At 39.5% G+C, this 14,251-nt stretch overlaps 1 protein-coding gene across 1 annotated transcript in view; it reads right to left on the bottom strand.

Moving 5' to 3' along the window:
• Positions 1-12,795, bottom strand: part of galnt13 (polypeptide N-acetylgalactosaminyltransferase 13) — a 56,529-nt gene extending 43,734 nt beyond the window's left edge. Inside the window, exons 1-2 of the mRNA XM_033612827.2 lie at positions 12,368-12,795; positions 7,207-7,501 (exon numbers count right to left, since the gene is read on the bottom strand). Of these exons, the coding sequence (XP_033468718.1) occupies positions 7,207-7,348 (142 nt within the window). The 5' untranslated portion in view covers positions 7,349-7,501; positions 12,368-12,795. The remainder of the gene's footprint in view (positions 1-7,206; positions 7,502-12,367) is intronic.
• Positions 12,796-14,251: the final 1,456 nt, after the last annotated feature.

The raw sequence follows: 14,251 nt of genomic DNA, 5'->3' as shown, positions 1-14,251 counted from the left end.
GCTCAAATGAATCTGGTTTTGCTAAGCAACGCACAGATCAGAGGAGCCTCAGGAAACAAACTCTCTGTGGTATTTTCAAGCACGACACACACTCTCCCCCCTGACACAGAGCATTCATTATAAAAGATGACCACGATCATCTGGGAAGAAAACAGTGGCTCTGCCTGTCCTCGGATCAATCAATCTAATTCAATGTCCCTGCCTGCAGTTTTATCCCAAACAATTACAGTGAAAAGGTTCCCCTCACACTCACAGGTAATGAGTCTTCTGACTCATTTCAGTGCTCAACAAAAATAAAGTGCCACATGTCTTTCTGTCAACCTGTCCGTTACGTGATTCATACGCTCATATTCCTGAAAAATTAGCAATACATGTGCAACCCTAGACTCTTTAAACAACATTTGCCACATATGCTACATGTTAGCCTTCTCTGTGTGGTTATTGAAATGTCTTGTGAGCGCTCAGCTGGACTCTTTGATCCTCTTGTCAAGGTGGACTCAGACACTAATCTGCATGCAGATTGTCCTCTAGCTCTTTTCATTCTCATTACGTTGTAGGAAAAGGCCTGTGTAGCAGTGCACAGTTGGAGGCTCCATCACAAGCTTGAGCCATTCTCTTTCCTTCATACATTTTACTCGTACTGCTTCCATGCGAGTCTGAACCAGCTGGCATTACATTATATATCAGAGAAGCTCCTGTTGAACACAAAACCGCATCAGGCCGGGAACAAAATGCCCTGCAAAGTTCGACTATGCTGCCCTGATGTGCACCTTCGGCCTAACTGCAACACTGAGACGATGCTTTCACAAAGAACAAAGATTCAAAGCAATTAAGATGAGAAGTCTTGTATGACATTAAGTGTATATCTGCAAAGGTATGAGTACCTGGAGGGGAGTTACATCTCTAAACACTAATTCACAGTAAGAATTACATTGTTGTCTTCTGAAAAACAGCTGAAAGCATTCTGCAGCACACCCCGAGGTGTCATCTTACCTCAGCTCTGTGTGCCACTGCAACATTAATGCAACCTTGTGGTATCACATTTAAATTAATAGCAGATTATACACAATAAAATATAGCTATATGTGATACAGACAGACTGAGATATGTGAATGACAGATGGCTTACTTCATGGGCATAAGAATAAGTGAAAATTCCTGCTTTAAATGATGCTCTTGATAAATAAAGGTGTTTGTTCTCACTGTTGTAATTATTCCTCCTGAATATTTTAATGAATATGCTTCAGCGCATCTTTAGGAGTAACACTGCAGCTAAAATCAAACTAAAGCCTAGAAATTTATCATGTTGAGGATGGAAAATATTGTATGTATATACGTACTGCAATAGTAAACACAGATACTGTGATTTACAGCAGAAGTGCACTGCAATCCTGCTCCATCATTGAATTACATTTGCAATGGTTCAGCTGTGGACGCACTCTACCAATTTATAATGTTGAAAATTATCAAAGTGTTCAATTCTATTTAGTCTCCATAAACTAACTGACTTTCAATCAATTGATCAGTTAATAGTCTTATGACATATTAGTTTCAAATGCAGAGGAACTGATTGTTGTAGCTTTAAGGGGATACTTTGGATTTTTTGAAGTGGGCTGTACAGGATACTTATCCATAGTCAGTGTATTACCTACAGTAGATGGTGGTTGGCACACCCCCAGTTTGGAGAAGCAGGCAGGACTACCACCACGGACGCTAAGCAATGTCCTGCTGTGAACAGGGGCAGCAGCAATATGTATTTTAGTCACCTAAAAAACACTATTATCAGTTCAAGTGTACGCTATTTTTAGAATATTTTCACAGCTTTACCTTACCGTCAGACAAGACTTTTGGGAAACTAAACTGAACCTGAAACAAATTCCTGGTCTCTTGAAAGCTACCAGACTCCACTGACGAAAACCAAAGCACAGGAGCTGATGGTCTACCACTGCCCAAATCATTAAGTTTGTTTGCGTTGTTGTGTGACTTTGGTGAAATAACCCCTTAAAACACCAAAGTCACACAGTAACCCAAACAAACTAACCAATCGAGGCAGCCGTAGACCAACAATGTGTTCTGTGAGGTAAAAAATTTTGTCAGTGGAGTCTGGATTTCAAGAGCACAGCCAGCAGCGTCAGTTCCTTGTCTGACGTTAAGGTAAAGCAGTAAAAATATTTGGTGACCACCATCTACTGTAGGTAATACATAGACTATTAATAAGTACCTCATACAACCTCAACCTCAAATCCACACTATCCCTTTCAGGCAGTGATTTTTATAATAACAAATTTTGCAACTGTGCTTTTGACTTCTAAAATGGCAAAACTGTGTAAAGTTACTTTAGATGATCACCAGTGAAAGTCTAATTAATGCTCACAGAAGGAGCTGTAGCTGTCTGAGTGCAGGTCTTAGTCCAGTAACAGATTGTTGGTTCAGCCACATTAAAACATGCACATCTGAAGTGAGCAGAAAAGAGCAAAAATACAGATTTTTAAATGTTTTTTCTAACATTCCTACTAAACTTAGTCAGTAATGGAAATAAAAACTCTCTAACACTAAGAAGTGGGTGAATTTCTCTAAGACTGTATGTATATCAAAGAGACATTTCACTGATTAAAAAAGTTTGTATTGTAGATTTTGTCACTCTGTCACTCTTGCATCAGATAGATTGAGAAAAGATTTTTTAATACAAACTGTCGGCATGGAGGTTTCTTTAATTTTTCCTTGCCTAGTTTACCAACATTATGGAAGTGAATTAGTTATAATAAAATGCAAAGAAGGACAGAGTACGGCAGAAAAGCCGTAGGCTGCAGAAAAGCACATGTCTATGCAGCATCCTTCCCTTTACATCTTTACAAATGCACCACTACCACTACAAACAACTTTACCTTAGGATGTCAAGCAAACATAAAACCTTCCATAAACATAATGGGCAGGAGGAGTGACTGGCCATAAAGTTCAATATTGTTAAACTGACAAACACTGACATGAGGTCAGGGGTGCCCGCACTAATCAGGCAATTAAGGCAGGCATTCTTTAAAAGATCATTATCACCCTGGTAATGACCAGTGTGGGATCACCAGCCAAAATCGATGCAATGGAGCAGAAATTGGCTGCAAACCATAGTGTCAAACTATAGGCTTGTGCAACTCATACTATGGTTAGTAACATTTTAGCCTCTTTTTGCTCATTGTTTTGGTTTAACAGTCTCCATATTTACTGTATGGTTCAGTCAGAGCCACATGTGAATAGCATGTTATTAAGTGTAGGCTGTTCAAGGCTTAGTAAAAAGGATTAAACTAACTGCAAAAACAGTATTGGAAAATATTCTCAATACCTCATATCTTCACCAAATCACCATATTTAAGCTATTTCAAAGTAACTTCAATGTAACGTAAGACTTCAGTATTGTAATCAGTGTCAGTAGCTTGCAGCTCAGCCTCAATCTAACCTTAAAAGCGGCTTAGCGGACCTCTTAGAAACCTGCTTACTGCAGGGCATGTGAGGAAATGAACTCTGCTAAACAGCTACTGTGCTTTAGGTGGATCTCTCATACACAAACAAACACACACACACACACACACAAACAAACAAACACACAGACACACAGTTCGTTTCAAGCTTACTGTACATACCACAGGTAATTAAGTAGATCTTTTTTTAGTCTAATTAGACAATCACATTACGCTGGTAGAGATTCACAACATCACAAAACTCTTAAAATAACACCTACGCTTTTGCATTTTACACATGAATAACCATAAATCATCTATTTGTGACACTGGTGTCATCAGTTAAATATGACAAATTTCTACAGACTGTTTTTCTGACCTTTCAGGCAGTGTTTTCCTCTCAGTGAACTTCATCTTGTTAATAGGATTTGTGACAGATGATGAAGATTAAGTTTAACACCCTGGTGAAATGATGGAATGTTTTAAGTCTACAGCTTATATCCACACGCTGACGCTTGTTTGACTTGATGCCAAACAAAGTTGGATTCTACAGGATCAAAAATGCAGAGACCCAAAAAAGGGAATCATCTGTTCATGTCTCCCTCACTTATAGACTGCAGCTGAGTTACAACTTCTGCAAAGACTAATTGCACTTTTCTTTAATTGGCATATAACATTAAAGATGGATTGATAAAGGCAGATTGGTGCCTCAAGTTAGCTGATTAACCTGGTTGTTTTGTGATAATAGTGCTGAAACCTGACAATTCCACACCCAGAATCACAAACAAAAACTAAATCAAAGCTCCATTTCATGTAATTCTAAACAAACATGTATGTAATTGAGACCACTGTCATCGAGACTGGCTGAAAGCAGAAGTTGTATCAGGAGAGATCTCACTTTACATACGTCACAACACACTCCGCTCAGCTTGGCAGTGGCAAGTGCTATTAATACCAACAATGTATTTATCTTTATTACCTGTGCTGTGTGCTCCCAGTTCAAAGCACTTCAGTGAAATATTAAAGTCTATTTGTTGAAACTACAACCCTGTCTCCTTAGAAATAAGTATTTCATTGTTGGGACAACTTAATCACTGTCTGGATTAAGTTCAAAGACATAAAAAATAATGCTGTAGTCATGACAAGGAGATACTGCATTGCAAGATTGACTATTTTGGTGCAGAACGAATAAAATACGTTGTCAGTGTAGGGATGCACCAATCCGATATCTGGATCGAACATCGGCCCCGATATCATCAAAAAAGATGGATCGGGTATCGGAAAATGCAACCTATACCTGAGGCGATCCTTTCCACAGTCATACTGTACGTCATGGAGCAACGGAGAGAATCTGCTGTGTGGAGGTATTTCACACTATTTCAACTGCTGTTGCACAATTGTTTATTTTTGTTAAAAATAAATAGTTCATCATTGCATTAATCTCTCTCATCTTGTTTCATTTTATCTTAGGAAAGAACTGTGTAGTCATCAACGCCTGATGCCTCTAGTCTTTTCTGTTCTACATGTAAAGGTATTTAGCTTTTTAGGTCAACCATAGTATCGGATCGGTATCAGGTATCGGCTGATTCTCAAAGCCACAGCATCGGGTTCAGTATCGAAACTGAAAAAGCTGGATCGGTGCATCCCTATGTCTGTGAACATTTTGATGATATGTTCGGTATCAACATTTTCACAATTTGCCAGGTACGTTAGAGGGAAACACCCAAATGTAGAATTCAAATATGATACTTCCATGGCCTCGAAAAGTTCTGTCAATATTTGTGAACATCTCTCAAAGCCAGAAACAAGAGAAGTAAGTCTCAAACTTGTGATCATCACATATACAGTCTGAAGCTGCTCCACAGACAATGGATGAGAGCCTGAATTTGTGGACCCAAAAGATGCTTTTCTTTTTTTATTCCCAAATGGGCTGTATTCTATCGTAGTGCTCTCAGCTGTGAAACAGATAATGGACCCATATACTCAGAACGTTCCCCTGGGTGCTCTCAGTGTCATCTAGACCATCTTTTCCAATTCACTGTCTATGGAGCAGCTCCAGACTTTATATCCTGTGACACCAAAGTTGAGTTTTAGCACTCTATCTTTTGAATTTGGTTTTTCATACTTAGTAAAATTGTCGGACTATTTTAGACCACAGCAGTAACGTGTATGAATGTTGAAAATGGTTTACTTTTAGGTTTACTTCAGTTTATAACATTTCCCTCAAAATGTATTGCTCCTTTAAATTAGCTGTATATAAATGTAATTCTGACATGAGATGGGTTCATCCATTACAGTGAACATCATGCCTCTATCTATCTTTATCATATTTGCAACTTTGTTGAGCGGAAATGCAGAGAAATCTTCTCAAATCAATCTGCACTTACACCTGCATTTACTGTGAAAATATAAAAAACAATTCACTGTAATGAATGCATAAAAACAGTATAACACCAAAAGTGGTAGACAATGTGCCAGATGTAGTTTAGTGTATACTGTGTAGTGTGTACAGAAACTTAAAGCGGTTTGAAATGTCATTGCCAAAAATATGAACAGAGATTGAAATGTCTCTTTAAAGAACAAATACTCACATATTTTTAATATAGAAATGATTATTTTTTGATAAAGAATTCTCTAAACAAACTTGAATTCACAATAACTGCGAGGACGTACGCACATGTATCGACATGTTCACGCATTTACACACACACACACACACACACACACACACACACACACACACACACACACAACCACACACACAACCTCACACTCAGTCAAATGATGCCTTCCTTAAAACTAGTTCGAGTTATGAAAGGGGACGTGGCAAAATGGTGTGTGTATGTGTGTAAGTGTATGCCTGTATATCCATATAGGGGTGTGTGTTTCTTTGATGTCTGGACATGCTATGTGAATCCTTTCAGCAGGTATAAACCTCTTTGCTATAGGCAACTACCCCCCTATTCGCCTCAACACACCCCACCACCCCCACCACCATCTGGATGTCAAACACTGAAGTATTGTGTTAAACATGATTCAGGTTAGATACAGCTACACTGTGCTGTGACAACTTCTCTGTGTTTTTCGCCACGACCCAGATTTTTAATGGCACTTCAACAGACCTGTGGGAACGGTGGACCTAACAGGTAGAAAATAGCAGCTATAATTAGGTAAAGTTAGCTCGTAACATTAGCCTGACAGCAGTGCATTGATGTACACAACTGAAATATTAAAGACAGGAAAAGTTTTTGGTTGCTGTAATTGTTCCTCCTCTCCATACTGGTCATGACAGGATCCCTTCCTATGTGATTCCAATGAGGAAATAGGGCACAAACCACAGTCTTTCAAAAATGCATTTCAAAGTTTAAAATCTCAAGCATGTTTACTCACTCGACCAAAAAGAGGACGACAGTTGTTATTAAAAAGTTATACATAATCAAAAATCTATCATTTCTCAATGCAGTTTTGGACTAACTAATTCCCCTTAAACACCTACTAAAGCCCTAGAAATCCAAAATATCTTTCTCTGAGAAGTCTTAAAATTCACTCAATGTAACCCCCCTTTGTCTCCTTGACATACTTTTTATAAGGAGAAACAAAACCAGTCCTGAAAACTGAAAAACTCACATCAAAACCTAAAGAGAGGGGAGTAGGAAATGGAGAGGAAATAAAGTGTCTAAGTTCATCTGAAGACTATCTGCCCCATCACATCTAATCTGTGAATGAAAGGTGAAACAGCAGCGGTGGTGTGGACTCACCTCGCAGGGCAGGGAGCAGCGAGCGGTCCTTCCTATCATCACATTTGTTACACTCGCTGAAGTAGAGCAGCAAGAACACATCCACCAGCACCCACACTAAAGAGGTGGTCAGCACCACCTTACAGTAGACAAACCGTCGCATCACCTCCCCGGGACGTCAGCCAGGAAAGCCAAACAAGAGCGGGTTACAGCGAGTGCTCAGGAGCGCTCAGTCTGCTGACAGGGCGTTTGAACTCTGGAGATGGGGTGAGGAAGCAGGGAGGAGACCGAGCAGGTGTGACCGAGAGGTGTCATCCTATGGGAGAGAGAAAACACTAAATGAGAAGGTGGGATTTCAAAGCTTCTGACGACAGGAATGATTATTTTCGTCTTCCTGCTGAGATGCGGGATGAAAGTCAATCATTAAGCTATGACGATTTAAAACAATCAGCGTAGGAGGGAACATGATGTCAGCGAAATCTGTGAGTGAACCACATTTAAAGTGGATCAATATTTGCCTTGTGTAAAAGTGATTAGTTACCGTCTCCAGACTTCATAGCTCCGACAGAGCACTTTCCAATTCCTTTATTTATTTCACTTTTTCTATTTTTATATTAGTAAAATGTCACATTACACAAAAGGTTGAATAACAGACAGACACAGGTGCAACAAAATCAGCAGACAACAGATACTGACACAGACACAAAACAAATATTGTGATACAGTGATACAGAAAACACAGGTTATGAGTAAGAGTTGGTACAGATGTGCAGGTAAATATGTTAATGAGAGAACTATTGAATTTGTGTACAAATGAGGAGGGAGAAAAGAAAAAGGAGAGGAAGTGAGAGGAAAAGTGAAAAGACTAGCATATACAGTAACGCCTAAACTATACTGGATTTTTTTTTAGGATTTTCAAAAAAGAAACTAAGAATAGCAATTATCAAAAAAGAATATATGATGTAATGTTTGTGAAGGTTATGTTTTGTGCAGTCACATATAGTTCATGAGCCTGGGTTATGGGCTCTATTGGTTTGCATTTGGGATCTATTGATGAGATGACACTGTAAATGTAAGATAGCTGTCTTCTGCTTGGGTTTCTATTTAACTTTGTCGATGTTGTGAATCTTCTACGATCATAATTTAATATTTTGTCTTATTTGTGTGTTTTGTGTGGACCCCAGGAAGAGCAGTCCTTTCTACAGTAATGACTAATGAGGATCCTGAATAAAGAATAAAGGATACAATACTAGACATCTTGAGCAGCGGTGGATTCACGGGGCTAGGATGTGATCATAAAACAATTATCTATGCATCTTAATGCATCAAATTATTTATTTATATATGATTTGTTTTTCTCCCTGTGTGACTACTTGCCATTTTTTATACATAATTGTAATGATAATGTAGAATAATTTACTTCCAATATCTTTTACTAATACATGAGGAGTAACAAATGGAAGCCCAGCCTTAGAACATGGATGCAGGATGCACATGATGACATCCATTACGTTTCATCATCCAGTAAGTTCAGCTGTAAGCAACATCCGGTCTTACACATGATCATAATGTCAAGAACTGGGTTTTAAATTTTTGGTCACTGACATTTCTGAATCATTTTTCCCCTCACCCCTTTGTTTGAAATGCTTAAACAGGTGTAAATTCGTAATAGCAGCGACTGTGTACATGTATGCATCCACACATTACCCCCTTTTGACCACCGTCATGACTAGTCTTTTCACAAAATCTCGGGCAAGTCTGTGAATCCATTTGAATCCGTATCGCTTTCTGTGATCAGCCACGCCACTCCACCTCCACCATTTTCACCAACTGGCATGACCACACATACACACTTGACCTTCATGCCAAATTTCAGCCTCTGAGGGCATAAACTGTGGCTGCCAAAGGGTGGCAAAATGTTTGTGGACTGACCAACCAGCAAAGCACCCTATAGAGCTGCTGGGCACAGCTAAAAATCTAATAATGGGGTGCCCCAGTGGGTCAGGGGTTAAGGGTTAAACTATATTTAGCAGATTCTGTATCGACCAGATGTGACTGCTCCCCGCTGAAAACAGTTGCTTTGACGGTGTCATCATAAAATTCGGCATTTCCACGATCAGTTACATTCATTAAGTCCTGGCGGGTGGCCAACTCAGTTGTAGTGCCACAGCAATCCCTGGCATCATGTTACCTTACACAGAAATGATCCCAGTGAGTTCCACAGCAAAGAGGTACACAGCTTTAGTATTAAGGGAAAAGACAGAACTGGTTTCACATCAGAAATCAGTATTGGCAGATACTAGGGTTGGACGATTGGAGGAATATATCAGTGATTGGCTGAGGGCAATGCTGGTCGTTTTGTTGTTCAGGGGCGGTTTTTGTCATTTGAAGAAGAATTACTAAAAGTCACTGCTCAACAGGCAGGGTGGAAAAAAGGCATGTACAGCCAGCATATTTCCACATTTAACTCTGTGAATTAAGGGTTTATTTCAACCAAACAAGAGTCAGTGATTGTTAGAACGATGTTAAGACAAACCGAAATTCTGACACATCCCCCAACCCTAGCAGATACCCTGAGCTGAGGTATCAAGAATTATACTGGGAGGGAAAAAGTTGGATTGGTGCGTTCCAATTGCGACCAAAATATGTACTAGGCAGGACAGTTTACAGTTCAGAGTGTATTTAATGGGATCACTGTTTTAAAAACTACCTCACACATATGTTTGGCATTTGTGTAATGCAGTTTCTTTCTGATTATTGCCCCACATAAAAGCCAATACTGACATATGTTAAGTAAATTTAATAATAACAGACAATATATTGTCCCTGATAATTTATCCGTAAAGCTCTAAAATACATTCCTTATTTGATTTTTCTTATCGTCACTGTATTTTTTTAAAGAGATTTACAGGTGTCAGTTTGGTCACGCAGACCTTCACGACAGGGATGGTCCAATGGAGGTCACATCCCACTTTCCCACATTGGATTGACCCCAGACCCTCCACATTTTTCCATTTGAAAGGATGAGTGAATGCTCATTTCCCCTTTACAGACTTCACCCACTTCATCAGCAGTGTTGCTCTGACCATCTGGGAAGCTTTCACACCAGAGGCAATTTGTGGAGGTTAGATATCTCATTGGCATGGAATGTATGCCCCGCAATATTTCTGATGAAAAACAACATCGTTTTCTGTCAAACAGGATTTCTACTTGACTGAAATTATAGGTTGTTGTTGACTGAAAAGGCTTATGAAAGTATAATCAGAACGAAAGTGGAATGATGTGGGGGGAAAAATGCTTTCAGACACTGAGAGGCGAACACAAATACCCAGTAGCCTTGAAGGCACCAATAACAGAGATATAGGCTACAATATAGTGCACCACACAGTGTAGTACATGTTGCTTTATCCTAAAGGGAGATTACCTAAAATGTTGTGGTACATGAGACGCATGAAAGCCAACAAATGTAACATATCCTTGCGATACAAATAGGTTTGTGCATATGAGTATATATTTAATTGTGAATGCATGTATGTATAACCCCACCCTTTAGTTCTACAACTAGTGGAAAATGCCTGCAGCACCTCCTGTGGGGAATCTGACAGATTTCCTTATCTTTCTCCTGCAGCATGGTAATGATTTTGCTCTCCACACACACACACACACACACACACACACACACACACACATTGTCCTCTCCGCTCCCTGTCTAAATGTCCATCACAGGGTCTGAAACTGCTGCCCTGGGCTAACTCTTATCTCATTCAAAAACAAGGCAGCCTCCATCCGCCTCCATCCACAGCTTCAGACTCACATCACGGCGTGGCGGATGATTTCAGTGAGACATTATCCAAACAACATTCACGGACTTTTAACCCTAGTAGATGTTTGTGATGTAGACGTCCAGGTAATGAGTCTAATCAAGAAAAAAAGTCTGAGCAAAACTCTGCTGAAATCCATGTCCGTCTGTGTGTGTGTGTGTGTGTGTGTGTGTGTGTGTGCGTGTGTGTGTAGCGTATCACCTCAGCAGCTCACACCGTTGACAGATCAATGATGATTCTATCTGTTTGCATCTCTAACCATCTGCTTTGGTGCGTCAGTGGCATAGACATGTTTGGGTTTGGTACCACCAACCGTGCTGCCAGCAGCTTGCTGGAGTCTCGTCCGAAGAAGTCTGAGTCAATTAGTCTTACCATCTGCACAGAGGAATATTTCTCCCCTGCTGTATGCGGTGCTAAAAACAGGTCCCTCCACTTCTTCCAGTATTTTCCGAGACAAGTGTAAACCACCAGGCAGCATTAATTGCTTCATGAGGTGACAGTTAATTGTAATGTCAGCAACTCCCCTTTGTTGTGAAATGCCTGTGCGGTGAGTTAAGTTCCTCATTCATCCAGTGCTTCTGCTTTAAGCCACACTGTTACCTTACTGCTGTCCACAGCAAAACAACTGGACTTGACACTGGAACCATGGCTGTAATGTGAGCTGCAGAAATGTGACAACAAAGCTGAAAGAAAAGTGGTCAAACACAAAACTAGACTGTTCTCTGCTATGGACACTGGCTGATTTAAGTGCCTTGTTTATGGGTACTTCAGAGAGTCAGACCTATCAGCAGTGTTCCAGTTTCCTGCATCTCTACTGTCACAAGCAGTGTAGCAGTGTCAAACATAAGTTTTTGAGCAAAGAACAAACTGTATGTGGCATCAAAGACTTGAAAGTTGGCACTCATTGGTCAACATTGTGAAAGGGATAAATGATTTCTCTCTTTTCTTTAAGTTTGGATCCGTATTAGCATTGGCACTAATAGTGAAAAATGCCAATCTATACCCAGCCCTGTGAGGAACAGGAGGTGATTATAGAGCTGATCTCAATAAGCCCATTAGGCCAATGACTGCAGCTTCTTTATCACCCAAACAACACAAAAGATTCCACTTACTGTGGCAGTATTGACAGGACAGACTCATTCATGTGCATGTACATCAGCTATAATAAAAACACTGTAACATAGCTAATGACCACTCATTCTCACTCATATTTAAAATGGTTACCTTGATTTAAAGCAATATCAAATTATAACCATCACCATTTAATCCACTGTCATGTCGTGTGAAGCCATAAACCAGCGACATTATATCCCCCATGAAAGGTGTGCACGCGACACAAAATGAGGATACTCTGTGCTTACCTAAATAATGGATGGAGTGAACCAGTGACCTGCTCCAGCCTCGCGCTCAGGCAACGTGTTGAACGCAGACAACATGATACACAGAACAATTAGTAGTAAATTAAACCGGGTGAATTCCTCCTGTAAGCGCACAGCATCTCGAAACGCCACCTAAGTTACAGTCCATCTCAGTACGGTGAAGTCCACAATGCAGTGTGGTGCTGTCCGTCCAGTAAAGCCTCTCGTGGTACCTGTTTGGACTCCTGGATATGATGTGTGCCTAGTTGAGCCGCATTAAACCGGCGAACACAGCCAGTCTCCATTAATGTCCCCAATTCGTCTCTACGCGGATGCGGTCAGCGCTACACGGCGTCACAGCCACGGCACGCACCTGTTCTCCGGCTGAATATTATAACGGTGAGAGGACAGGCGAGATAATATTCAGCACAATCTAACCTCAGCTCAGACCGACCTTCAAAATGTCTCGGCTCTGCTCTCTGATTGGCTCACAGCGACGTCGCTCATGAAATCCGCTTCGAAGTGGACCGTCACGGGCGTCTGGTAAATGTAGGCGCGTGCACAACCACCGCAGGCTGCTGGGTACAGTGAATAGTACTGCGACTTTAGTGTAGTACTGATATATGCCAACATATATGACATATACATGTACATATATATGACATACATATATGTGCGTGTACGTGTGTGTGTGTGTGTGTGTGTGTGTGTGTGTAGACTATATAACTATTACACTATATATAAGTATATGTAGGATATATTATAAGTAGCACGAAAGTATTACGTATCTATCTATCTATCTATCTATCTATCTATCTAATATGTCCATATATATCTAGGCTGTATATATCTTTTTTGTATTTAGAAATAAAAAATATATTTAGAATTAGTGATCTTTAACAAGGGACATCTCATTAAGGTTCTACAAGAATTTACTTGGACAACTTTTTAAATCCATTTCATACAGGGTCCAAGTTGTCTGTGACAGGGTTGAAGTCAAAGCGACAAAAGCATTATCATGATTAGTCTTTTTTGCCTGAGGTGGGAAAATAGATTTTCTCAAGGGTTTAACTAGTCTACTATCAGATGTAGTGATCAGAAATACAGTTATTTGAGACCATTTTTTCATATGTGTTAAATTGTGCAATATCTATAGTATAAACTGTACAATATATATACATAGTTGTTGTTTTTTGTTTGTTATAGTTTGGGATTTGTAAATGCAAAAGTCAAAGACTATCTTGCCAGGAAAATATCCATGATTCAAAACTGTCTTTAACTGAATTGTACAAGTTTTATTTCCAATAAAAGGGCTGATTTGACATAATTGAATGGTGGGACTATAGATATTGCACAGTTTAGCATATATATATATATATATATATATATATATATATATATATATATATATATATGCACACACACACACACACACACACACACATATAGTTGTTGTTTTTTTTGTTTGTTGTAGTTTTGTGAATGAAAAAGACAAGGACCCCCTTGCCAGGAAAGTATCCATGATTCAAAACTGCCTTTTTAATGATATTGTACATTTTTTCCATTCCTAGCTCTCAGAATTGTTTGCTTTGAAATTAAGCCTTTATATTTTTGTATTTTTGATTGCTGTGGGTTGTCATTTAGCTCAGGTCACCTATAATACAGTAATAACATTACATCACATAACATAAGACACTTTATTGTCCTTGTAGATGTACAATAAAAGTATGCTTGGTGACTCTCAGGCTGAGAGCTGCACACAAATGAAATGAAAACATTAAATTGAAGCTAAATGTAAAACATTAAGACAAGAAAAGAAAAACACTGAGACAAGATGAGAACAAGGTGAAACCACAGATAATGATGAGATAAAAACAGTGACAAATA

Source organism: Epinephelus lanceolatus, chromosome 14, assembly GCF_041903045.1.
Source record: "Epinephelus lanceolatus isolate andai-2023 chromosome 14, ASM4190304v1, whole genome shotgun sequence".
NCBI classification, from domain to species: Eukaryota; Metazoa; Chordata; class Actinopteri; order Perciformes; family Serranidae; genus Epinephelus; species Epinephelus lanceolatus.
This window is presented reverse-complemented; position numbering and strand designations above follow the sequence as displayed.